Source organism: Calonectris borealis, chromosome 14 (genome assembly GCF_964195595.1).
Source record: "Calonectris borealis chromosome 14, bCalBor7.hap1.2, whole genome shotgun sequence".
NCBI classification, from domain to species: domain Eukaryota; kingdom Metazoa; phylum Chordata; class Aves; order Procellariiformes; family Procellariidae; genus Calonectris; species Calonectris borealis.
Genome location: NC_134325.1, coordinates 21,832,094 through 21,858,538, shown reverse-complemented (window position 1 = coordinate 21,858,538; position 26,445 = coordinate 21,832,094). Strand labels below are relative to the sequence as shown.

General features: G+C 49.4%; 2 protein-coding genes across 8 annotated transcripts; both read right to left on the bottom strand.

The window, feature by feature from the left end:
* Positions 1–1,594: 1,594 nt before the first annotated feature.
* CNTF (ciliary neurotrophic factor) lies at positions 1,595–6,770 on the bottom strand. The gene is made up of 3 exons (XM_075163799.1): positions 6,686–6,770; positions 3,314–3,604; positions 1,595–2,969 (listed from the first exon to the last, which is right to left on the bottom strand). Exons 2-3 carry the CDS (start codon positions 3,587–3,589, stop codon positions 2,508–2,510), a joined length of 738 nt encoding a protein of 245 aa, XP_075019900.1. The 5' UTR covers positions 3,590–3,604; positions 6,686–6,770; the 3' UTR covers positions 1,595–2,507.
* On the bottom strand, positions 4,604–26,445 carry ZFP91 (ZFP91 zinc finger protein, atypical E3 ubiquitin ligase). 7 transcript variants are annotated; one of them, XR_012675848.1, is made up of 13 exons: positions 25,928–26,445; positions 25,105–25,130; positions 22,967–23,056; positions 13,956–14,171; positions 13,674–13,710; positions 13,089–13,181; positions 12,607–12,729; positions 10,249–10,299; positions 9,658–9,736; positions 9,171–9,285; positions 8,577–8,676; positions 7,014–8,200; positions 4,604–6,770 (listed from the first exon to the last, which is right to left on the bottom strand). XR_012675848.1 is itself a non-coding variant. In XM_075163792.1 (12 exons), the coding sequence occupies exons 1-12, from the start codon at positions 26,275–26,277 to the stop codon at positions 7,690–7,692; spliced, it is 1,791 nt and encodes a 596-aa protein (XP_075019893.1). In that variant the 5' UTR covers positions 26,278–26,445; the 3' UTR covers positions 4,604–7,689. The 7 variants fall into 7 exon arrangements, 6 of the variants coding, with proteins under 6 accessions (XP_075019893.1, XP_075019895.1, XP_075019896.1 ...); XM_075163792.1 differs by having other exon boundaries at positions 4,604–8,200; XM_075163794.1 differs by having other exon boundaries at positions 4,604–8,200; positions 13,089–13,178; positions 25,928–26,443.

Here is a 26,445-nt window from a genome sequence, read left to right as displayed (position 1 = left end):
GTTAAGCCCAAACATTTATTTTTTGAAATTAAACACATCTGTGGGTTGGTTTTGGTGGCTTCTTCCCCGCTGCAATTCGGGAGTGCCCCTGTTCTCGCCAAATCAGTTTACTAGTGACTCCCTCCAGGGTTGCAGCTGAAAAACAGCATTAAAACCCGGCAGGCTCAGACGTCACCACCTCTCTACTGCATGGTGCGGGCTTGCTGGCGGGGAAAGGTTGAGACCCGGAGTCTCTCGCTCAGCCAGACCATGGAGGTCTGGATTATGGTTTGGTTTTTTACATTGTTTCTGGTTACGGTGGCCATTTCAAAGCATTGTGGGTGCTTTGCAAACACAGCACCGCTGGCAAGGTAGCAAGGAAGGAATAAGGAAGGTTGCAAAAGCAGCGATTTGTGCTGCTGGGCACAGCCCAGGGAAGCCCCTGGAGCAACATCATCATCCACCTTCAATGCCCATTGCTTCAATCCCCCGTTCGACTCCTGAAGCACAATTGCAACAGGCCGAGCTCAGCTCACAGCACTGCCAGAGGCTGATCTGGAAGGATAGAGTTGCATGGACTTGTGTCAGGCCTGGGGCCAGCTCCCCAAGGATGTAAAGGTCACCTCGTACCTGGGCTACTGTGGTGGGAGAGAAGGGGTCTGCTCCTGCCTGCCTGGGTCAGGAGGTTTGGAGACGGACGTGTGGCATTTGAGATGTATGTGCCCACCTTCGGGAAGGTGAGGGGCAGCAGGCAGGCGAGGATGCGAGCACCTGGCCACTGCTGAGCACGAGGGCGCAAGGGGAGAAAAGCAAGATGGCTTCAAGTGCGCAAAGCAGACAAGACTGGGAGAGAGAAATACTTGCTGGGAAAGGGACTCACTTTGACTAATCCTGAAAAAAATAAAGGCCAGAAATTGTTATTACCAAGTGCAGGGAAGCAGAAACATTGCAATAATCCGGTCTGAGCTGCAAAGCTGAGGTCAGGCCATAAGTGGCAATAAAGAAGGTACATGTTCTTCCTCTTGGGCATCACCCAGAAAAAAATGGGCACCACCAAACCACCCAAGCCCCGAGCCCACGGGGCAGCCCCAACGCTGCGGCCGTGCTTGCCCCGATGTGGCCGGTGGGGTGCGCAAGATGGGTGCTGGGGGCCCTGCCTCGGCGCCGCCCTTCATCCTCCTGCAGTGCCTGGGGCCGCCCATGCCCATGCAGATGCCGCTGGCGCTGGGGCAGGCACTGTGCCCGGTGCCGCCACCACCCGCCGCGACAAAGCTGCTTTGTGCTGGGCCGGCCAGGCACATCCCCAGCCTCCTCCCCATGCCGTGCCCCTGGCGTCCCCCCATGTTGCCTTCCTTCACACAGATCAGGGAGGAAGGTAGGGCCACACCAGGACGGGGCACAACCCCAGCAACCCCCCAACCTCCTCCTCATCCTCCATCTCCTTCATTCCCAGGTCCTTCATCTTCCCCATGGCCTCCCAGCGGGTCCCATCCCCCCCAAACCTCCCATCCCACCAGGACCTACCCTTCCCTGGGGTGGGAATGGGGCAGGCCAGGCTCTCCGGTGAGGTTAAACCCCACTTTCCCACCTCCCCCAAGAAGTCACGTCATCCTGGTAGATCTCCCAGACCTTTTATTCACTCAGCTTCACATCCATTCAGCAAGAAAACCACGGCCCGGGCAGCTGCGAAACCTCGCAGCATTCCTCTTCACAGGGAGAGCGATGTAGTTGGGGCTGTTTAATCCTCCTTGCCATTTCCAGTCCCAGAATAACCCCTGGAGGCATAAACCTCCTTGTGGAGAGTCTTCTGAATCACAGCCTTCACGATACTCTCCGTTACCTTGTCCGAGCAGTTAAGAAATCCCCTCCTGATAGTACCCCCACACTTCCCCCCCAAAAAAAGCCCCCAAGCAGTTAGAGCAGAAATTCAATGTGCAGAAAATGTGAGCCGGGCGAGAGAAGAGTCCACGTGAAGGAGGCGAAGCCTTGCGTCTTGCAGCTGGGAGGCAGGTCCCAAGACTGCTTTCACCAGGAGGTATTTTTCTGTCCCCTTGCTCCTGCCTTGCTTCCACAAGAGCCCCGAGGCAGCTTCCATCCACGGGACGCAGCACCTGGCCATTGCAAGCTGGGCAGCGACCAAATTTCAAAGAAAAGACCAGCACTGCTGCAGCCTGCTGAGGGTCACAGCCTCCGGGCCCTGGGGTGAGCAGCAAAGCTGCTTCCCGGGGGCTAATTCCAACCACCCAGCAGGCAGAGCCTGAGCTACACCCAAGGCTTGCCCTGCCTGGGGATCCCCGCTGTCTTCAGGGCGGAGTGCGGCCTGTGCCTCCGTTTCCCCACAGGGAAAGGGGCCCACAGGGAGTGGCACCAAAAGCATGGGGGGCGCGGGGGTTAATGACATGGTCCCTCCTGTCTGCCCCCCTCCCTGAACAACCCTCTTCGCTGTCAGCAGCCCTCCACAGGGGTGGGCAAGGAGCCCCCCACTATGCCCCAGCGGGACCCAAGCCCCCCCTGCCCTGCGCCTGCCTTCAGGGGCTCTCAGCCGGGCTGGGGGCCAAGCTGGGCTTGGCGAGCTGCCGCAGGTCCCGCGCAGACCTGACAGCCCACTGGGCCAGCTCCCGCAGCACCCCCAGGCCCCGCAGCTTCCTCTCAAAGAGGCTGAGGTGGGGAGGTGGGGGGGGCCCAGCCCCCTCCTCGCTGGGGGGCCCACGGCTCTCCAGCTGCAGTAGCTCCTCAAGGTGGTAGGCGAAGGCCGAGACCTGGAGCAGGACAGCTGCCAGCGCCCGGCCCAGGGCAGCGTCAGCCTCACCCAGCTGCTCCCGCTGCTCCTCCAGCATCTGGGCCAGCAGGGCCCGGAAGGCCCGGTACGCCGCCAGGTTCTCCAGCAGCCGCTGGGTCCCCGTCTGCTCATCCCAGCGCTCCGCCGCTGCTGCCGGCACCCCCTCCACCGCTGCCACACTGGCTGAGGCGTCCAAGCCCTGCCGCTCCACCTGCAGGGGCGAGAGCAGCCGGGGATGAGCGATGGCAGGAGAAACTGGGGGACCCCCTGCCCCAAGCCCTGCCAGCACTGGCTCCAGGGGGCTCTCATTCAGTTGGGCGCTGGCCAGGAGGCACTCAGGGCAGCACAAGGCCACGTGGCTCGAGGTTTGCCCAAGCATGAGCCGGCAGCGCCAAGGCCCGGATACTGGCAGCATTTCATCCCCCATTTCTACCATGGGCCAGAGCCCTCGCGCCCCTGCACAGCTGCCGGGAGCCCCCGGGTCCCCGGTAGGAGAGGCCACCCCGCTAGCGCTCCCAACCTCGTGGGCAGCCAGAGGGAGCAGGGCAAACTCACATAAGTGTCCAGGAGGTCGACGACATCCGAGCGCATCTTCCCGGCCAGGCGGATGCCTCGGCTGCACAGGTCACGGCGCCGGAGGGTGGCTGAGGGGCTGTCTGCTGCCGCCATGGCCCGGGCAGCCGTCACAGGCACCAGGCTCATGGCGCAGCGCCTGCCCAGCCCAGGGAGGACAATCCCTTGCTGAGCTGGTGCATTCCAGCCGGGAGCTCCGCTCACACGTCCGCTGGCCTGGCTCTCCCCCTCTTCCGCGCCTGGGGCCTGGCACGACATTGCAAATTCCCGCCTCTGGGATCAACAGCAACAGATTATTTCCCTAATTCCCCCATGCTTTGCTACTCCAAGCGCCTTGCCCAGAACAGTCTCGCCCAGCAGCAACAGGCTCCCATCCCCAGCTCTGACCCATTCCTCCCTCCCAGCTGCCCAGTGAGATTAGCAGCACGCTAATCCCCCGGCTCATGCCAGAGCGCAGGAAACCACTGCAGGGAAGAGGCGAGCAAAGCCCGTACATTGCTCAACATCTCAGCCTGGGCAGCAGGCTGGGGCCTGAGCAGGGCAGAGTGCTGCGGGTTCGCCAGCGAGGGATTGAAGGGAGACCCTGGGCTGGAGACCCAGCACCGGCTGCAGGCTGGGCTGCAACCCAAACCCCAACAGAAGGCTGCAGGGGCCTGTCCCAGCTGCCTCCAGCCCTCTTATTCCCCCATGGCTGCATGGGACTGGGTCCCCCAGGTCTAACCCCCCTTTCCCAGAGCAGTCCTGCCCCAAAGGGGGGCTGCAGGCAGGGGAGGAGGTCCCAGCCCACCCCAGGGCAACACCAGCCACCGGCCACAGGTGAGCTGCATGCACCAAGACATAAACAGCCCTTTTGGTTGGTTTGGTTTTTCCTCAGTACGTTTATTTTGGTTATGCATTACCCAGATTAAGAGGAAAAAAAACAGGAGTTGAAAAGCAGTCGTCTTTTAGTATCACAGTACACCGAGCCTTGCTCCAGCCTGGCTGGGGGACTGCCCTGGCCTCCCAGGGCTGGTGGCCAACCCAACAGAGTCGTTGCCACCTGGTGGCTACTGCAGAAAGTGATGCCGAGCTCCGGGGGGCCCCCAGTTCCAGCTGGCACAGCCGCCGGCCCAAACCCTGCACCCCAGGGCCCCCGGAGGGAGGCCCCTGCCCGCATGCCACTGCCCACACCGGGCACAGCACCCGCAAGCTCTCCAGAGTGCCGAGAGCAGGTGAAGGGCCCTGCGTCCGTCCCTTCCCTTCCCTCCCCAGGAGGAGAAAAAAAAAAATAAATACAGGGAAAAAAAAATACAAAAAAGTTTATTGCAAACTACTACAATAATTTATTGAAGCAAACTGCATGCGAGTGAAGGAGAGACATCGAGGGGAAGAGGAGCTGAAGGAGGGCTGTGTCAGTTTTAGGGTTTAAAACGGGAGTGGGAAGGGAGCTACGCCAGTCTCTCCTGCATCAGGGGTTAGCAGGCTGTGGTTAGAGGACAGACAGGCAACTGGCCAAGACCAGAAAAAGAAAAAGGAGAGCTACGAGAGGTGTGCATGGAAGGACAAGGTGGGGAGTGGAAGGGATCAGAGGTGTCTGGGCCGGGAAGCAAATGAGCTGCTCGATTCTGTGTCCCAGAAATGCGGCTGATGGCAAACTCTTTGCTCCGCTCAGGGCTGCTGGGGCAGACGCAGGACGAGGCAGCCTCCCTCGCCTCCCAGCCAAGCATTCCATCACCAGAGGTGAGCAAGCCCTTGACCCAAAAGCATTTTAATGCCATCCCTCAGAAAACAAAACCCCGAGCTCTCTGTTTAGTGTTCTGTGCAAGGCTCTGCCTGCTCCACACCTCCCACAGGGCACAGGAGCAGGGCACGAAAAGCAGCTCCAGCAGCATGGTCTGCAGCAAGCGTGGGGATGAGGTGGCCGACCTGCACCACACGAGTGCATCTGCTACCGGTGGCCGGGATCCAGGCCAGGAGACATGCCACCACACAACGTGGCTCAGCCAGCCCCAAGTCTCCCTGGACAGAAGACCTGCACTGCTGGGGGGTGAAACCATCAGAGTTGGGTTTGAACACACCTCATTGTGCTGCTTCTCTTTAGTTTGCAAGGGGAGGGGACCAGCTGGCCACCCGAAAGCTTCCTGCTGGAAATTACAATAATTTGATCCAAGCAAGAAATCGGATCATCCCAACTGAAGAAATTGGTTTAGTTTAACACCGTACCACCGTGAACCTGACATGCACTGTCCCAGGAGACCTGCGTTCAGGTACGCTGGGCTCTCATCCTTATCTCCAGGAGAGGCTCATGGCTGGACACGTCCTTCAGGCATGGGAGACACGCTGCTGCCACCGTGCAAGAATGTGGGATGCCCACACCCAGGGCACAAGACACCAGGGTTGCAAACTGTTCAGCCACAAACCGCCCCAACATCAGAAGCGTTTCAACTTGCTCTGACAAAGATATCGGCGTAAGGGGAGAAGGGAGGGGACAAATCAGGACAAATGGCCCAATAAAAGCTGTCAGGCTTGGGCCACAGATGGATTTCCAGGCAGCACAGGGGACAGAGTGGGTGTTCAGAGTCAGTTTCCTGTAAAAAGTTTCCAATTAAATTCCATGTTTTAATGCCATTCTCCAGACCCCAGGTACCCGATTTTGCCTGGTTGCTGTGTGCTACAGACCATTTAGCTGATCTTGTGCTCGGACAAGATACTTCAGCTCTGCTCCCAACCACATAAACCCAACCAAAAAAACAAGCAAACAAATAAAAACCCCAGGTTATTCTTCCAAAATTACTTCCAGTTACTCTTCCAAAAACACTATGAATTCAAGGCCACTGAATCTCCACACAAAGTTTCAGGTAAGAGCAAAAAGATCCAAGTCTCCATAGCAGACACATCATATCCTATGTAAACTTTTCCAAGGGCTCAGAGCTGTCCTACCTACACCGACAGGCAACACTTGAAGCGCCACATTTCATGGAAAGCAGGGGTGTTTGTGCAGAAGACAGAAGCTCTGAGAACACGGCTGCACAACACCCTCCCCGCAAAATGGGGGCAGGGGGAGAAGCTGACAGCCCTTAGTTCCGCGTCAGTCTATTGCCTTGGGTAAACAAGCCTGGGATAACCATATCCAGTCCCTGCTTCTGTATCTTTGTCTAGACCGGGAAAGGAGAGGCAGAGTTGGATGAGGAGCACAACATCCCCCAGCAGCAAGCAGCTCACAACTGTCCTAAGTCACGAGAACAAGTTCCTGGCTAATGATGTTCTTCCCTGAAAGGCCAGGGAGCAAGGGGGAGGCAAAAAGAGCATTTAATGCAAGGAGCTCACCCCGATCTGGGAGGGACGGAGACAACGGCCAGCTGTTCCATCACTCACCTCATCCTCCTGCTAAAACGCTGCTGCAGAGACTCCCACTGCAAACAGGCTCTTCTCCAGGGGTTCTCCCTCTACTCTGGAAAAGCTGCGAGAGACATCTGACTCCAGAACGCTGCCTTCATCTCAGTTCTCCCAGCTGCTGTTATGATGGCACGACGTGCTCCCTGCAGCTCGCTAGTGTGAAGGAGCCTACTGGGAAATAGCCTGAACCCCCTCCACCCCCACCCTCAAAGAACATAACTAAAAAATACCGACCCTTTTTTAATCAATAAATAAGGAATCTTGTTACCACAACACAAAAACGAAACATGTTCAAAGTGCAAATTACTGTCGTCAAACTGGGATGCTCCTCCTTGCCTCTCCCACGCAGGGCTCCCGTAGCCCCCGGGCCTCTCCAAGCAAACATGATCTATGAGCCAGGGCGTTCCCTCGACTTCCTGCCAGAGCTGGAGCAGAGGAGCGCGGTGGGGAGAGGGACGTGCGCTGTTTCACAGCTCACCCTGCTGAGGGGGCCTAAAGTGCCAAGCCAAACTCCCAGCCCCGGGAGGAAGAATGAGACTGCAAGGACCAGAGTGCAGCGATGCATAGAAGTTGGGACCAGGGGCGAGAGGGAGTCCTAAGAAACTTGTCCAGAGCACATCAAATGCTTTCTAGTTTGCAAGTGGGGCCACATCAAGGAGCCAGAAAGGCATCTGCTTTGGGGTAGAGCGAAGGGTTTCAGCAGTCCCCCCTCCCTTGGAGAAATCTGTCGCTCAGTCCAACTTGCTCTGGTAATGGCAGCATGTGACCCTTTCTACAAAGGAGCAGTGGGAGAGAGAGAAGTGGGTGGGAGAAAGAGGATGTGCTGTGATCCACGCTGGAGGGGAGCAGACCCTTCGGTTATTTACTAGTATTGTAAGTTTTGTTTAACTTTTCTCTCTTTCAGTAAGTGTCTCCTTTTTTTTGTCTTCCTCCTTTTAAATACAGAGTCCAAACTGTCCCAGCACGCACGTGCTCCCTGCCCACTAGGGTCCAGTGGAGTCTGAATCTTCAATGAGCACTTCTGTGGTGGCTCCCAGGATCTCTGTGTTCATGACCAGCCCCTCCGCGTTTGTACTGCTGCCGCTGCCCACAAACAGCTTGCCGTCAGCCACCAGGCTCACACGCTCTGCCCCACCACAGTATGTCTTCGGCATCCCATCAGGGTTCAGCAGCAGGCAATCTGCTGGGGCAGCACTTGCCAGGGGGTCAGGAAGAAGGGGGAGGCCCTGGCCATCGGCGGGCGGCGCAATGGCCTCAGGATTAGTGCCCAGGATGTCGGTGCTGGTGATCAGGGCACCCGCGTTGGCAGCCAGTGCTTCAGCAATAAGCACTTCGGGGTGGCTCTTGGCTTTGTGGGCCACGACGCTGTCCTTCTTCTCAAATTTCTTGCCGCAAATGTTGCAGGAGAACTGGTAGAAGGAGTCCGCATCATGCTTCTTCATGTGCCAGTTGAGAGAAGCCTTCTGCCGGCAGGTGAATCCACAGATCTCACACCTGGGAGGGTAGAAGGGGGAGGTTACAACAAAGGGACATCCCCACACACTTGTGGGGACAGCAGTAGCTAAGAGGCAGCCCAGGAAAACAGCAGGGGCTCACTAAAATGGGATGTCACCATAGTTCCAGCTCTTCTAGTTTTATTTGCAGAGGGCTTATGTTCCTCAGATCTCTACTGAGACACTGCCTCAAGGAGCAGGTGAGACAAGTGGCAGCTCAAACACTCCTACAGGTGTGCGTTTAAAGAGAGCTGGGACACTGAGAACAGGTTCCAGCCCTTACTTCAGAGCTGCCCCTGCTCTTGGTGCAGTCCAAGAACGGGTGTATCCAAGGGTTCCTCAAAGTAGGAGAGCAAGAGACAAGTAGAGGTACTCACTGCAAGGGCTTCTCGCCCGTATGGATCATTCGGTGCACGGCCAAGTTATGAGAACTCTTAAACGCCCGGGCACAGTACTCACAGATGTAATCCCTTTGATCTAAAAGGCAATACCAGTTGGAGCATTACTCTCCCACAGAACTGCTCCCTTTCCCAGCTCTCACATGTTGCAGGTAAAGCTGCCCAAGAAGCAGCAGAACTAGAAGGGAGGCCAGCAGGCATAGCAAAGGAGGAGATGTCCCACAATACACCACAGCAGCTGATCTGAAGAATTAAGGCACGATTAAGACTCTCCTAAGAGCTAATTATCCATTCTGATCAACACTGAAGGACTAGCAAATTAGGATAATTCCTCTACAGAAGCCCTGAGTGATACTTGCCAGGGGGTAAATTAAAAACTTTATAGCCTATTTCTCTCATTTCCTTAAAAGATGGGAATCCAGAAGGAAATAATACCCTGCTGCTGCTGCTAATCTGTGCCACCTGCCTTGGCTTCACTTTCCCCAGAAGTCCTAGAGGCTTTTCCATTTTTTCCCCCCCTCTCTGTTCACTGACCCGAAGAGGAGTTTGTATCTATTTCCCACCTCCCTGTACCTGTGTGGTGTTTGGCATGCCGCAAGAGCTGCTTCTGGAGTCGGAAGAGCCGACCACAGGAGGGATGAGGACACACGTATTTTTTCTTCAGCAGGTGCTGGTACTTTATGTGATGCTATAAAGGAAGAGTAAAAGGTTGTAGACTCTCTCTTTACAGGGCTAAGAGAACAGCTGAGACACATCGATTCCAGATCACCCCTCAGCAGGTCACGAGACTCCAATCACTGACAAGACACCCTTATACCATGAACACAAAGGCTTTGATCTCCATTGAGAGAAGAAAGCCAAATTAATGTGGACATCTAGCAACAGGACAGATACAGAGACACACTGGCCACAACTGATTAAGTCACAACTGATTAAGTCTACCAAAAAGACAGCATTAGAAAGGAGTGCTTCAGTGCCAGTGGAGGATTAGCTGCCTGTTTCAAATGGCCCTTCCCTGCCCTCACACATGCCATTCAGGAAGTGAAAAATTTCAACCAACCTGCAGGTAACGTGGGTGAGCCAAGACTGTGCCACAGCCTTCCATCTCACAGCGCACGTACTGTATGGGAGGCTTCTTCCTAAGAAGTCAGTAAGGAAATGGGCAGAGTGGTTAGCATCTGAAGCCAGGGCAGCAGCAAGATAAATGGGTGCAAGTGCAGCTCAGTGATGTGAGAGCAAAGGATTACTGCTCCAATATTCCTGTTTGGGCTATGCTGATAGAGAGACTGTCCAAGAGTTCCCTCCACTCCTAGCACTACTTGGGGACTCTCCGCAGAGCTGAGAAAACCCCAGGAGACACAGAGTTCCCAGAACCTTATCACTGGGCAATGCCAGGCTAGGGATCAACTCAGAAGGGGGGGAGGAAGGGATGGAGGCCTGGTTCAGTTGGAAGAAATCAAACCCACCCCTACAGGGAGAAAGGGGGAGGAAAGGAGGGAAGTCAAGGCATGCTGCTATTTTTATTTTTTTCCCCTTTAAGGCATATTTCTACACTGTGCAAGAGAGATGCCTTTGAGACAATCAATATCTCTGTGTAGGACACAAGGGAAGCAAGTCTTCAGAACAGAACTGAGTAGAGAGGATCACTTACCTTCTCTTGGGCAGCCTTGGGCTCTTGTCATCCTTTCTCCTCCTTCCCCTCCTGTAACAGGGTTACAGAAACAGAATTGAAAGAAGCTTCTTTACATTGGTAGTGGGCAGAGTTTTGGAAGTGTATGCTATAAAGCAGAAGAATGTTATAAGGAATACTACAGAACCCTTCTACGCTTTTAGGCTGAAAAGTAACACTGCACCCAGCAAGTCAAGCTGCTCTGGCAAGTCAGCCACCTGCTCTGAATCAAAACACCTGAAGAGTTTCTAAGGAAACACTCTTGTAATAGATGGGCAGGTTCCCTAAGGAAGTTAAGTAACCAGGCCTCCAGGCAAATTGTCCCTGCATTCTGCAAAACTGCCACATCACACAGAAGACCGCTCCCCATGGAGCGGTGGTCCCCATGTTTCTGATACCTGGGTGACCCTTTTTTCTGCATGACATTTGGTGGCATGTGGCAGACCTCAAATCACCCTGCCTCTGCTAACATAGTCAGGCTGCAGCTGCATGACTAGGTTTAGCATACAACACATTTTTGAACATGGTTGCCTAGCTCAAACATGTCTCAGCCCACCATTCACAACTGTGCAGATACCAGTAAACAGGTATCAGACAGCCACAGCCCAACAGGCTGGGGTTAGAAATGACCAACTCTTCTGCCACAATGGAGTGAGGAAGGGCTATTTTAAAAACCCTCAACCAGGCATGACACGCTTCACATTTTTTCTTTTAAACCTGCAACTGTCCAAACAACTTGTGACCTTATAATTAAATTCAACCCTTTCCAGGCTGCACACCAGCACACGAGATTCTGCTCTCGTAAGTTTCTGCTGCAGACAGTTAGCAAGCTATTGCCTCATTAACTGCAAGCTCTAGAAAAACCAATCGAGTGCAAGTTGGAGGCAGATTCAGAGGAAGGCAACATTCTTGAGAATAAATGCTTCATGTGGTTTGCTCTCACAACCCCTCCCATTTCCTAATGCATTTTTCATAAACATCTAATTTTGCCAACACAGTCCAGATTTGATGGTGCACCCTATTTTCTCTGCTCTGTTGGGTAACGTTTCATACCACATGAAAAACATCAATCTACATGACTAGGAAGAACAGGATTAATAATCTAGCAGCTATTTTACAGTCCTCTGAATTAACTATAGCAGCTTATACACCTGTCAAGACAAAATTCTATGCTCCATCTGAGCAGACCTATGCTTACGTGTAAAATGCACCCTCCCAAGCAATAGCTCTGCCCAGAACATCGTGCCTGCTTGATCATATTGCTGCAGAGACACTTACAGTAGATTGAGGGAAGTTTTTTCTAGACTGTACTGAGACATCTTTACTGATAGCAAGACCATGCCAGTAACATGCTGAGCAGGCACTCGGCATTCAAGCCAAGCCTTCAGAAGAGGCACAGGTTTTATTATGCAAAAAGCAGTGTCTGATCCAAACAACACAACCACAAGCCTCAGAAAGCCATCTCTAACAGGAAAAAAAAGAAGTTCTTAAAATATCAGCATCCTTACTCCTCTCCAGCGTAAATCAGCTCTGCAGCAGCTTAGAAACAGCAAGCGAAATTAAAACAAAGGTGTGCAGAGCCCCACGCTGCAGACCAGCAGAGGGAGCCCCATTTGTTCTAACTGCTCATAGAGGAGCTAAAGAACAAAACCTGCTTTTTTCTCCCCCTCCACTATCCCAAAGAATAGCTTTGACACAGACACGTAAATCCAATCTACCTCAGTTGCCAGAAAGAAAGCTTCAGTGTTGAGTTCCAGTGACAGCATATCCAAAGGTTTTGAGTCTCCACTCAAAGCACTAGTGACTGACTAGGTAGCAAAAGTTTGTTCTTTTATTTCTCCAAAACGAGGGAGAACACAGCAGTCTTTCCAGAGCTCTGGTATGTTAGTCCCAAATGTACAAAGAGGACGCTTACCACACGACACATACAAAGTATTCCCGTGTCTCCCGCTAGGCACATAACAGAAGAGATGTTGCCTTCTCAGACGGGCTTTCTAATACAGTCTAATCCACTTCAGACATCACAACAGAAACCAATTTTAAGAATGCTCTGAAGTATTTCACACTGTGTGGCCATATCCCAGGTAGGCTGACTAAACCACAATATGGAGAAAAACCCCTCCACTTAAACTAAATGAAAATATCAACTTTTTTATTTTTCTTGCCAAACATGCACAAGATACTAGGAAGCAGGACTTCTATCAGAACAAAAGGTTCTGCCCTATTATCTTTCAGGCCCAGAGGAGGAGGGGGGAAACCAACAACAACACACTGTTATACACTCGCAAGAATGCAAAATATACAATACACACTGCTACATATAACTGCAGTTTTACTCACTTCCTTGGTGGTTCTTCATCTTCCTGAAACTCACTCTCTTCTTTCACTTCTACTTTAATCTCTTTCTGTTTCTCTTTTTCCTCCTTCCCCTTGCTAGCTTTTCTCCTTTGCTTTGGTGCTTCCCTACAAAGATACAAATACAACATATTATTCCAATACTCCTCCCATTGTCTGCTTTTTACAGAGATTTAAGCAAAAACTGGATCGAAGTTCAGGTCTATTTACCAAGTCCCACTTCTAAGCAGAAGTATGAACACGGATTAAGAAAGAACCTGGCAGCCACCAGGGCTCTAAAGGCTTTAGTCCGTTAGAGAAGAACAGTCCCAATAGCTGTAGGCAATATTTAGAAAACACTGTGTTCAATGGGAGCCATTCCACCTTAGCAACTAGCACAGGTTCTTTGGGTTGTATTAAGTTCATTCAACTAAGATGTCACAATTTTTTTTGGTCTAAAAACACAGTAAGTATATAATCTAATATACTTCTCTAAATGGGGCTTGTAGGTTTCATCTCTTGGATCATCTTTGAAGGGAACTTCTTCCTCACTGATGAGCATCTCCTCCTCGTCATCACTGCTGGGAGAAAAGGAGAACAGAGGACTTTAGCAGCAACAGCCTAAGCACTACTGCAAGAATATTCATGCGTCATCCCCTAGGATGGGAAAGACACTATTATGCAGCACTTTCTCATCCAGCATGACTGGGGAAAGCTAACAGCTTGCACTGACTAAGGAGCATGATGACAGCCAAAACAGACAGGCTAGGCAGAGCAGTCTCCTCTTGTGAACCCACCTAACTACAGCATCTGCTCTGAAAGGAATAAAGCTACCAGATGAAACGCCCAGATCAAATCTAACTATCCATTTCTCCACAATATCTCCTGACGTCTGCAGTCCATCTGCAATCCCGACTGAAAATGCAAAGGTCCAGGACTGAATAAAAACAGAGCTACTATCCATCCCATGGGTCCCTTCACAGAAGCATTTATTTGGAAAAAACTCAGGCCCTTATTTTCCTTTCTTGAGACACTACACAGGAAGAAATACCACAAAATAAAGAGTTTCCTACCTGATTCCAGCTGGAGACTGATGCTCTTCTGTGACCTCTGAAAGGAAAAGTCACCATTAGGTTTCAATCTGTGTTCGCTGCAGTGAGCTCATCTGTCTCAAGATACCTCCGTCGACATTCAGTGCCAGGAGTGCTGGTGGCAGAAGGTACTCATGACCAAGAAGCACCACGCCTGTACCAGCCACAGTCTGCATACAGCTCACAAAGTTACACCCACATCTGGCTCCCTTCAAAGGTTCCCAAGCCCTGACTATCTCTTTCATGCCAGGGCTTCCCACGTACCGTATTCAAGATGGTCTGTGTTTGGCTCTGACTTGCAGACGAGCCGCAGGGAACCAGTCTTGGATCTGGAGGCACGTGAATTCTCAGTGTCACGCTGGCGGGCTGCAGTGGCTGACCTGCTGCTGCGCCAGCTTCTGCTAGGTCTGGCTGTGCTGACAGGAGAGCCATGGCTGAGGACACTGGAAACTTCCTCCTCTTCCTTCTCTTCTTTGGGATCTGAAACATCCATTGCCATCTCTTTAATAATAATAAAAAGCATAAATCCCATCATTAATTCACACTCCTCTCTGTTGCATGATGTTGAATAGCATAACTGCCCCTGTCTACTCTGACGGGGAAACTACTACTTCAAAGATTTGGAGTGTAGCTCTGCCAAGCCAGACAGGACACACCCCAGGGCCTTACTTCAGCAAGCCTTAATTTAAAACTCTCATCACATTTCCTACTGCTTCTAAGTAAAGACACAAATATTTAAAAACAGCTTACATTTCCCTCTTATAAAGGCTCGTAAGATGATTATTTGCTGCCTCTGATCTCCCCTAAGCACTACAAGATAGACAATCATAAACCTCAGCAACTGCTTTATGAAAGACTAGTTTCAAAATTGGACCACATTAAAAGTCCTGTTTGGAGAATCCCCCAAACACATATTTAATCAGAATTGTACACCTGGTAATAACACTGAGGAATCTGAGCTGGATGTTTCAGGTCTCATGCTAGAGCAAAAAGCATCACAAGCACTGTTAGCCTAAAGTCTTTGTACTCATTTATAGCTTCTACAGGTGGTTTCTTTTTGGCTGATGGCTGATCTCCAGATATATTTTGGCAAGATAACAGAACTGGCTAAAATGTTTATGCGAGCAAGTTCATCCCTTAAAAACTAAAATTCCCAAGTACAGTTCACTTGATCTCACTCTTCGGTGCTTGCTGTGACACTGGGCCTTAATGAACTCAAATGCCTTTTGAAATTTCACAAATGACGGGCTGAAGAAATTAATTCCGAGTAGCTGGCTATGCTCAGTACTCCAGGTTTGCCACTCCTTTAGTTCACAAAGCCACCTGCAGCGCTCCACAGGTTAAGGCTGCAGGCTAAGCTCTAGGTTAAGCTCTGATCCACTCCTTTTTACTCACATACATTTACACTGCTGTCTAGTTTCAGATGGGTTTCTGCTGCCTAAGCACCAGTCAGCAGTACCACTGAGACGCCTGGGAGTTTTTCAAGCATCTGCTGGCAAAGCCAGGGGACAATCCTCTAAGGACTGGCTGGGGAGCAGGTCGGCTACACTGGGAGTCCCAGTGAAGAGCAAACTGCATCTCAAGAGCCAGAAGCATGCCCTGACAGCAAGGGAGGTCCACAGCATCCTGGGTGCCATTCACAGGAGCACAGTCAGGAAATAGAGGGACTGTTAATCCCCTTTACTCAGCACTCATTAGACCACATTTAGATTCCCCCTCCAGTTTTGGACTCCCACCACAAGAACGTTCTCAACATGTTTGAGCAAGTCCAGAGGGGACCACCAAGACGGTTGGGGGCTGAAACACAGAGCCTGTGAGAAGAAGCTGAGGGAAACGTGCTTGTTCAGCCTGGAGAACAGAAAACCCTGGGGGAACACAACAGCAGCCTTACAATGTACAGACAGGTTATCAAGCAGCCCAAACCTCCTTGCTGAGGTGCACAGTGGTCATCAACTGAAACAGGGAGGTCTGACTGGATACAGGAAAAGCATTTTTCCCCAAGAGGACAATCAAGCACTGGAAGAGGGGCCCAGCAAGGCTGGGTTTGCATTAGAAAGGACCTTTAAAGGTCATCTAGTCCAACCGTGGGACGGACATCTTCAACTAGAGCAGGATGCTCAGAGCCCCGTCCAATCTGACCTTAAACATTTCCAGGGATGGGGCATCTACCACTTCTCTGGGCAACCTGTGCTAGTGTTTCACCACCCTCATTGTAAAAAATTTCTTCCTTATATCTAGTTTGAATCTACCCTCTTTTAGTTTAAAACCATTCCCCCTTGTCCTATCACTACAGGCCCTACTAAAAAGTCTGTCCCCATCTTCCTTATGAGCTCCCTTTAAGTATTGAAGGGCTGCAATAAGGTCTCCCCAAAGCCTTCTCTTCTCCAGGCTGAACAACCCCAACTCTCTCAGTCTTTCCTCATAGCAGAGGCGTTCCATCCTTCTGATTGTTTTCATGGCCTCTGGACTCGCTCCAACAGGTCCATGTCTGTCCTGTGCTGAGGGCTCCAGAGCTGGATGCAGTACTGAAGGTGGGGTCTCACCAGAGCAGAGGGGCAGAACTGCCTCCCTCGAGCTGCCGGCCACGCTACTTTTGATGCAGCCCAGGATACGGTTGGCTTTCTGGGCTGCGAGTGCACATTGCCGGCTCATGTCCAGCTTTTCATCCACCAGTACCCCCAAGTCCTTCTTGGCAGGGCTGCTCTCAGTCCCTTCAGCCCCCAGCCTGTACTGATACCAAGGGTTGCCCCGACCCAGGTGTAGGACCTTGCACTTGGCCTTGTTGAACCTCATGAGGTTCACAGGGACTCACTTCTTGAACTTGTCCAGACCTGACTGGAGAAAGCCCTGAGCAACATGATGTGAACTGTATGTCGAACCCGCATTAAGCAGCGGGTGGAACCAGAGATATCCTGAGGTCCCACCCAACCCGAAATTTCTAATTTTGCATCAAGCCTTTTGAACCAAATGATCCTTTTACTTCTAGCATGGAGTTTGCTTTGCGTGACTCATTCCCCAATCCTTGATTAACAGGGTGGGAATAATGAACACTTGACTGAAAAAAACTGACTGGAATACAGGATGTGAGGCATCATAATTTCGTTGTAAAACAGCAACCAAGTCTTATGTCTTGCATGTATAAAGGTCACTTCATCATCAGAGAATGAATACGCGTTCTTTTTGGCTTCCTGGTTTAGCAGACCTCAAGGTAAACTACGATTGCTCTACATTTTTAATCCTAATAGTGAACATCCTCAGGTTTTTTGAATGCTAAATCGAATCCAAAGACACTTGAAACCATTCTCTAGAAATTTCCCACTCAAATGCTACCATGCTACCAGTGTTAGCACACACTGCTGCTCTTGAAAGAGGTTTACTCCCTTGGAAGATCACGCATTCAGCTGATTTCTTAGCAAGACCTAGTATTTTAAAGGTTAGACTTATGGAGTTGAAACAGACCTCCCCCAGCATACATTTCTACAAAGTACACCACTCACCTAGCAATTTTGCTTCATTTCTCTGAAGTGAATGTGTTTAATAAGCCTTTCCCCATGATTTCTCCTTTTTACTTCTTCCTCTACTTCAGCATGCTTGTCTAACAGATTAATTGCATTTTTACATGCTATAAATACCTATGTACCTCCCAAAAAACCCCATAGTTAGGAGAAGCATCAAATATTTACTTTGCAGTAGAACTCGTAAAGCAATATAAAACTATTAGTTGAAAATCCTTATCATTCTACACCTTCCCAACAGGGGACACAGGTCCCTATGCAAGGGTCAGAGCTTGTACCTGCAAGGTATTCAGCTGCACTAGCAGCTGGAATCAGCACTTAGCAAGGCTTTGCCTGAAATCTAAAATCGCAAAAGAGAAGTCCTAGATTTTTTATAAATTTTATATCTCTTTCCCACACCTAAATTTTCTTTTTCCTTCACAAGAACAGCTTTCTGATGAATCCAGCCTGCCTCTCAAAAAACAAAACAACAAAAAACAACCAAACAAAAAACCCCACCAACTACTAAACAGAGACAGCAACTGGCTTAGACAGAAAAGCAGCACTTCCTCCTCCTGCTGCTTTCTAACACACCTGACCTGGCATTAGACGTAATCACAAGCCTGCCACTGGAAGTGTTGCAATTTTAATTGTGTTTGAGGATTCCTCCCCAAACTTCTGATGTTAGGCAGGAAGTAATAGGACTCACATCTGCATTTAGGTTAGGAACATGGCTGTCCTTGTGTCTCTGTATCACCAGTGGAAGGAGATGCCTACCCCTCTCAATTGACTACACAGGGACCTTACGGTTATTTTCAGGCCTGTCTTGGGGACCACACTTAGCCTGGTTAAATCCAGGCCCTGTGGATGAACACAGCATTACCCCTCTCCTCTCACAAATATCTCTACACAGAAAGCCACATTCCTCAGTTTGCAGGATTTGGCTAATGGCACAAAGAAGCAAGAGAAACAAGATAGAGGGAATAAACTTTGCTATTACGGATAATCAGGCTCTGCTCTTCCAACAAAAAAAGATGCTGCTTGAATCTCTTGAGACTGAAACATAGGAAAATTTTAAATTAGAAAGGCTGTAGTCAATTCTGCATTTAAAACTGTATAAACTTGTCCACACCACTAGCTCTGGCTAGCCACCATTCCTCTGGAAGGTTCCTGTCCTCCCAGAAGACGCACGGAAAATGGATTACAGACCAACATCCTGTTATTTCGTTGCAAGTGTCAACAGTGGTGATGGACACCAGGTCATAAGAACTCAGGCTCCAGGAGGACAAAAGGATACACGAGACACAATAGGTATCAAGGCACCCCCCGTGCAAAGCAAAAAGAAGCACCAAGCATTTGCTTTTCAGATCAGCTGCTGCAAAATGAATTACGTGCCTTCCTTTTGGCGGAGTCTGCTGGCCAGTTGGCACACGCAACCTCAGATTAAGACCCAGCGCTGCTGCCTTTTGCCCGAATCACATTTCGTGGAGGGGGCAACCGAAGCTGCGACTTGGGCAAAATGTCAAGAAATGGCCCCAGGCTCACACTCCCCCACGACTCTCCAATACTGACATTAATCATTATCCGCCTCATCCCGTAGCCTCTGCAGAAGTTAGTTTCGGGAACTGCATGGATGCCTGCATCTTACAGGAAGTCATTCAAGAGAGATGGGGAAAATCCACTTTCTGAAGTCCTACCAATCCTTTTGATCTTTTGGCTCCTGGGGTTCTTCCTACCTTGAACTCTGTCTTAAGTCAGCCACTTAATGATAAACAACTTTCTTTCTGAGGTACTTTTCACCATTCTGCCGATTCTTCCCAACAGCCTTTAAACTTAACAGTGTCCAGGACAGAAAACATGTATAGATTTGAGTGATGGTACACAAAGAGGCATCAAACGTCCTTTAATCTTAAAATTTGTGAAGAAAACACCAGTCACTGGGAGAAGGGACAAGAAAAGGAAACCTGGGAAGAAACTAGCTACAAAGTTGTAGCTCCGTTATACTTGTTTAGACAAACAAAACACAAGCTTCTTAACAGAGCTTACCCCAGTAACGCTCCATCGTTAGTCACCATGCTAGTCAGCACAGATTCCCATTTCAGACGCTCAGCATAAATATATTCTCATTCACACTCTAATCCTGCCCCTGGAGCACTGCACACAGGGTTACCAAATCAGCGAAAGCATCCCTATCATATTTTTCTACATATACCAGCATTGCCATGAACTGAAACAAAAGGGATATATACCAAAGTTTGTCCACTGTCTCCCAGACCAGGGGATAAACTCATCCTTACGAGTCTCAATTCCTCCCTGTATCATAAATCCACTTTGCAGGCAGGATACTCAGAGGAAGCCACAGAGACTGGCACTCACTTTCTCATGCTTTGTTTCTTGCTTCATCTACAGCCGCATCACTCCCCAGACCCACAGCATTTTTTTTATAGGAGACTGTTCTAAGACAGGGTGCTTACTGCTTCTTTTTTACATCATTGGATGCGGCAAGTGTTAAGAGCGTGCCTGGGTAACTGACAGCAAGCCAACAAGGGCCTGAGCACTAAATACACATATCCCACAGCCAACACCTCCCTGACCTTCCTTCCACGCACTGAAGGAAAACAAAGTCCCAGGCATATATCAATTACTCATTGCAAAGAGCAGAAAGAGAAAGTCCAAACCAACTGCATTTAATTCCTGAATAAGAAGTAGTAGTTCCTTCATCACAGGACTTGCATGATCTGTCCACCGCTCTGCTTCTACCCCTGTTCCCCTAATAACTTGCAGATGCAGTGGCCATGTTGCTTTGTATTTTGGGAAAGATAAGCAGGTAGCCAGAGAACGGAGACCCAAATTACCATTCCCCACAGGAAAGGTGCGCAGAAGTAACACTAATACAGATGCCATTTTGCAAAGTCAGCAGCGCTGCTGGGCGATACTGCTGTCCTCAGGTTTCACTGGGGACAAAGGATGGAATCCCCCCTGGAAGCAGAGCTTCTCACTTTTGCTGCTTAGAGCACAACTTGTAGACTTGGCGTAAACCAGCCTTTTATAATTGGTGCACTGCTATGCAACCAGTCCTGCTATACTGGCAGCTCAAAAATCTACTCAATTACTCTCAGAACTGGGAGCTGTTTGGTACTCCACATCTACTTTTACCAGCCACACTTGTTCAGATGTTCAAGCTTTTATCTACCAACCCCCTTTCAGACTGCAGCTCAGAGGTAAGCTTGCTGCAGTAATAGATTCCTCTCTTTTTTTGACATCACAACAGTAACAGGTATCCATGCCACTTTATCTCTCCTTGATGTATGGAAAAACGAAACTTTCAACTGTTAGAAATTAACAGTTTATTGATTACTAACAAGAAATTTTCTAAACTTTGATTTATAAAGCATTTGAAAGCATCTTACTAGCCCTGCAAAGTAGATGCTTTCAGAAAATACCCATGTACAATCAAGCAAAAGGAAAATAAACTATGAATTATTAAGTTACAAAACAACTATTATGAAAACAAATGCACCACAACACATATACATCTCGGACTGCGACTTAGATTTAACATAGTAACCATATAACAGATAAGGCACTGAACATTAATTTTATAATGACACAGACAAAAATGAAACTCGGAAAAAAAACCCTAGCATAAACATCTATCAAAATTACTGGCCCCCCCCCGGCCCCCACCAACGAGCTGTGAAATTATGCATAGGGGACACAGGAAAATCCTTGTAGGATTCAAAGTAGGTTTGGGCAACCTGAGTTATTTAAATTCAGCACATTTTTACAAGATTTGATTTTAAGTAATGACATTTCGCTCTCAAAACACTGACAAAGTCTTAAGGGAAAGCAGAAGGGAAAGCTTCATTACCAAAGAAGCACGAAGCTTTAAGAATACAAATAATGAGATATAATGCAAGTTATCTATGCTACAAAACCATTTTGTACAACTAGAGTCTTAAAAGTTTTCCATCTTTTTTTAATCTGTGGAACCTTAGATTTTTTCTAGCAGTTAAAAGTGGACTGCTACAAAGCAAGCTTATATTTCCCACTCATTTCCTTTCACAGTCCTTGAAGAAATGGCTTTCTGACCTCCCCTCTTCCCTGAGCCTTCAAATCGCAGTTTGAAAGCCACAGTGGTGGGAGAATGGCTGCAATACCAGCCACCCACAAAGTGTATTACAGTAGCCTCATACAGAAAGATCAGGGGAGAAAAAAAAAAAAATCATGGAACAAATCACCAAGATAGTTCTCCACGTGTGAACATCTACCAGAATTATTCCACATGACTCCCCTTCTAACGCACAGTTTCTATAACCACGTGCTAAAGAAGTATGTAAATACTGCTGGCATCATCCTCTAGTCCATGCTGTGCAAAAAAACTTCGATTTGAGAACAGACTTCCAAGGAGGTGACTCTCCATGCACATGGCACTACATCTCTTTTGACCACAGCTTTAAGTAAATAAAGGGTTCATGTGGCCCTGTTTTACCTCTCCAACAAGCTCTTCTTTCCACCTTTTAACAGCACTACTACATAGCTGCGTACCTAGGTGCACTTAAAGAATCACACTGGATCTCGTTCTTACTGCAAAAAAGCATCAATACCAATGTAAAGTTGCAAGATGAAAACATGCAAGAAAAATAACTTGCATAAACAGGGTCCACATTGAGTACGTTTCAGCTGCATGACACAAGCAGAGCAACATTAGACACGGAGATTCAGTAATGAGTGTTCATTCATGGCATATTACGTTTGTACAAATGCTTCCAACCCCACCCTCCTTCTTCTTACTGTGGGAGAAGTAATCTTCTTGCAACCTGCAGCTCTAAAACCCTGAAGACAAAGCATCTGTGTTTTAGGAACACAGTAAGGCAGGGACTAAGCACAAACCTGGGATCTTTATATTCACCCATTACTCCCAACAACTCCCTCCAGAACAGCTACACAGCCCATTCTTTCAACTGTAGTTGATTGAAAGATTTCATTCAAACTCTTAAAAGTGGTTACTAAACAGCAGAGGTAAAATCTTACAAAAAGGTGGATAGAGTCAGAAACTGGTTTGGGTGTAAAATTAAATAGGAGAAGCAGGTTTTGTTTGACTGCTAAAATGACTTTAAGAGTCACAGTAAGCACTGAATTTTCAATTCAGTGATGGAAGGACATGAAATGTATTCACTAAACCTATATTCCAATAATTAAAATTATTCAGGCCTAACTAAAATGGAAATTATTTCCACAAGAATACACAAGCGTCGTGGGAAGTCAAATGTGAATTATACTACACAGTCTGACTCTAGCTACATGAATTAATTATAAGCTGAGATTAAATGTTCTACTTATGTAACTAATATTTCTACAGAAACACATTAGAGAAATATTGCAATTGCATGACTAAGCAGAGACAGGAAATAGAATCGGTACGGCTGACTTTGCAACTGCCTTCGTGCACACTAGCATGGTAACAATCGCATGCTAATTGTGACACAATACACACCTCCGACTTTAACCTTCCTGTAATCTTCCCATCAGACCTGCACAGTCAGACCTTTGTGCCTGCGCTCCCAAGTCAATGAGCAGAAAAGCCCTCTGATCCCATGGCACTATACAGAAGAACGTAAAACTTGGCGAGACACTTCCGCTGTTAGGGCATCTCGGTTGTAATCAATAGCACAAATTTAGCCGTGATCGCACCCATCAACTCTAAGCTTTCTTTACCAACAGCAACACTGGTGATTTTACTTCAAAATATAATCCCAAACATAAAGCAACAAAACTTACTGTGCAAACTTTGGTGCAGCAATCTTTTCATTTGTCCGATAGATATACAGGACGTCACCAGGTACAGCTCACTTCCACAGGCCATTTGCCCTGTATACAGAGGCTAACAGTTATGGCTGAGCTCATGCAAATTTAATATTCTAAACTGGATTTAGTATTTTATAGTACTCACGCCAGTAAATGTTAGCACCAAATTCAAAGCCTTCACCAGAACCACTCAGCAGTTTTACTGGATTTCTTCCTCAACCCAGCTCCACCCAGGGGTGAAACGATGAATGGTATTTTACCTTCCAGAATTGAGGAGGACTCTTAGCTACCAAAAACCCTGCCATGCAAGGAAAGCTGCAGTTTGCTTACACCTGATTAGGCTTCTTCAAACATTTTATGCTAAAGGCCAAAAAGGGGGGAGCGGGAGGGAAGCTTCTCTCCTGCGTAGTGCATGATCTGTCTGAGGACGACACTTTATTCAGTCTGTTTCCATGTCTTCCCCAATAAGCACAAGCGTGCAGCAAGGACTTCATCCAGTGCACAGCTGGGACACAGAAGTGCAGCTTTCTCACTTCTGCGTTTTTAAAGATTAAAAAACAAACAAGAAACAAACAAAAAAGAAACCACCAAGGCAGATTTTCCTTGGACTAGAAGTAGTCATCACTTCTCAGTGCCAACTTCCATGCAAAAGTTCATGCCATCCATTTTGGCTGCAAGTCTAATCATAAAAAAGAGCCCAAGAAATTTAATAAATCCTTTTTCCACTCTCACATTCAAGGACAGCTGAATCTCTCTGAGCCCAAAATCAAAGTCTAAAACGGCTAGAGCACAGAGAGCCACCAAACTTGGGAAATTTCAGACTGACATTTGCCATTTCCAAGCACATCCCAAGAAACTGGAGTAAAAATGGAACTATTCTGCCTGTTTTCCACCACTACCACGTAAACATTTCTGCTTAAGGGTATCCAAAACACTGAGAATCACCATTAAAATGTGAAGTTAACACTATATGCGTATTAAGTGACAACGCCATGCCTTTTTACACATTTCAGCAACTTTGCTTTGACCTAAAAGGCTGAAGCTCTTCCAACACTCTGCCCACCCTTTATGCAGTAAGAGGTAAATGCACACAAGTGGGGTCTGTGCTAAACACACATCAGTTAATTCTGCTTTAGTCTGCAAAAATACACCTTGCCAGCTAGAACTGTGACGGATATCAACACCCAAATGGAATAAAGCTATAGACTTGTAGTAATAAAGTTAAAGAGTTAGAGAATTACAAGAATAAAGGCAGCCTTCAAGACACAAATGCCTGCAAACAAGAACTGAACAGCTCCAGTGGAAAGGTGAATTCATTTGCACAGGTGCATGACCTTCTTTCCTCACTATTTCATTCTGTGACAATTCTCTAGGGCCAGATCAAAACCAACACTACACAAAGCCTTTTACTTGGAACTGTTTCACTGGGTAAGGAGCAAAGCCCTCTAACATTTTTTTTGTACAAGCTGTTAAATAGATGCACAGAGTTCACATAGTTCGCACTAGAAGAACAAAAGTTCTGCTCCTGCTCGCAGCTCCTCACAGTTGGGGCCTTCTTGATTAGAGCCATTAAACTACTCTCTCCCCTTCAAAACTTTTCTCTTTCATCCCTGAAGACATAAGCATAAAAACTTCACCATCCACTAAAGCTAGAAAAGGCCAAGTGTAAGTATTTGGATACTCTTCAAATAAGAGTATTCAAATAATACTCTTATTTCCACATGTCTTTCACATGTCTCCTGAGGACCTACACCTGTATTTGTGACAGCAGCAGAACAGATGCGAGCCCAGGTTTTGCCAGCTACTTGCGACCACTGTGTAACAAGAACTGTCAAACTGCAGTGCAGTGTAGTCTCAACTTCTGACAGCGAAGCAATACCCTAGCAGTTATGTGGAAGAATACGTTTTTGCATGTTGGGCACATGCGAACATCATCAGCAGCTAATCACAGTTCCACAATCTCCAGAGAGACCTTGGAAAGAAACTGCATGTCATCAAGCAACAAAACATTCTTTAAAAGGAAGATCCAACAGATGTTTGGCTACCTTTGTGGGAAAGCCCTGACTTTCTGGATGGAATACAACAGTAGGAGTGAGTAATTCAGATCTTACCTTTACCAGCTGCTTTATCTGTGCACCTGAAAAAATACAAAAGGCAAGCATAAGAGACAGCTTCTATGGCATGGTAGCATAAACAAGAAACTGAGTGATGTGGTGAACGAGCCCTAATTCTCAACTGTGGACAGACCCATTGCCTTGTTCTCAAATTGCTGGTTTTAAGCCCGTATGCCAACATGGATTTTTTCATCCGGAGAAAGCTTAGATGAACTATAATAATACATCACCAAAAGCCCAGTCTTGCCCGTAATAGTTAAGTCTAAATCAGAGGGACTTTGTCGTTAGAACAAGGCAGATCAGCTACATTGCCAAATGCTCCAAGCATACATGTGCACGCGGCTAGTTTCCTACTCCAGAAATAAAGCAGCAGTGAGATGCAGTCATGTCCTCACGGGAAAACAAATTCCGCCACCTCCTTCGCTAAGATTTTTGGCGTATGGAGCCAAAACAAGCTGGGGACCAAGGAGCACCGAGGAAGGCAGCAGCTATCCCCGAGGACGCTGCGCAGCAGGCGGCTCCCACAGGAGGCACTTACGGTTTTACTTACAACCGAAGGGACGCCTGCTGCAATCGGCAGGGCGACCGAGGGCAGGCAGCACTCGGGACGCTGCCTGTCCTGTGAAGGGCCCCAGCTCGGCCCAGAACAAAGAGGCGGAGGCGCGGGGCACCCTGCGGCTGGAGGTGGGCCCCGGGGCCTAAGCGCCACTCGAGCGGGACGGGGGAAAAGCCGCCCGGCCGGGCCTGCCCGTTAGCCCCCCACCCCCGGCCCTGACCTCGCGGAGAGCGGGGGCCAAGCCCGGCGCCGCAGGGCACTCACCCGGCCCGGGGGGCCTTCTTGGCCGCGGGCGGCGTCTCGGCGGTGGGCTGCTCGGCGGCGGGCCGGGCCCCGGGGCTGCTCCGCCGGCGCCGGGGATACTCAGCCTTACGGCGGCGGGAGGCGGCGGCGGCGGCGGCGGCTCCCCCCGCGGCCGAGGCGGCGGCGGCGGCCCGGCCCCGCTCCCGGCCGCCCCTCAGCACCCGGCTGCCACCAGACTCCTCCCCCTGCTCGGCGGCGGGCGGCGGCGGGCGGCGGCGGCCCGAGGACGGCGGCCTCTCTGCTGCCGCCGGCGGGCCCTGGGCGGGCGGCTGCTCCTCGGCGCCCCCCGGCTGCTCGGTGCCCGCCGGCATCGGGGCGGCGAGCGGCGGGGCCGCGGCGGCTGCTGCGCGCTCCTCCCTCCCGCCCGCCCGCCAGCCAAACCTTCCCCCGCCCGCCTCAGCCGCGCCCAATCACCGCCCGCCGCCCACCTTCACCCGGGGCCGCGAGACGACCCACCTCCTCCGCGCGCCCACCAATCC

What these genes read in the sequence shown, in the direction of transcription:
- CNTF (XM_075163799.1), bottom strand. Translation starts at nt 3,589, where the DNA reads ATGTCGTGCCAGGCCCCAGGCGCGGAAGAGGGGGAGAGCCAGGCCAGC. An exon ending in TCGACCTCCTGGACACTTAT is followed by an intron (nt 2,970 to 3,313) that starts GTGAGTTTGCCC and finishes TCGCCCCTGCAG; the next exon opens with GTGGAGCGGCAGGGCTTGGA.
- ZFP91 (XM_075163792.1), bottom strand. Translation starts at nt 26,277, where the DNA reads ATGCCGGCGGGCACCGAGCAGCCGGGGGGCGCCGAGGAGCAGCCGCCC. An exon ending in CACAGACCATCTTGAATACG is followed by an intron (nt 13,711 to 13,955) that starts GTACGTGGGAAG and finishes TTTTCCTTTCAG; the next exon opens with AGGTCACAGAAGAGCATCAG. An exon ending in ACGGGCGAGAAGCCCTTGCA is followed by an intron (nt 8,201 to 8,576) that starts GTGAGTACCTCT and finishes CTACCCTCCCAG; the next exon opens with GTGTGAGATCTGTGGATTCA.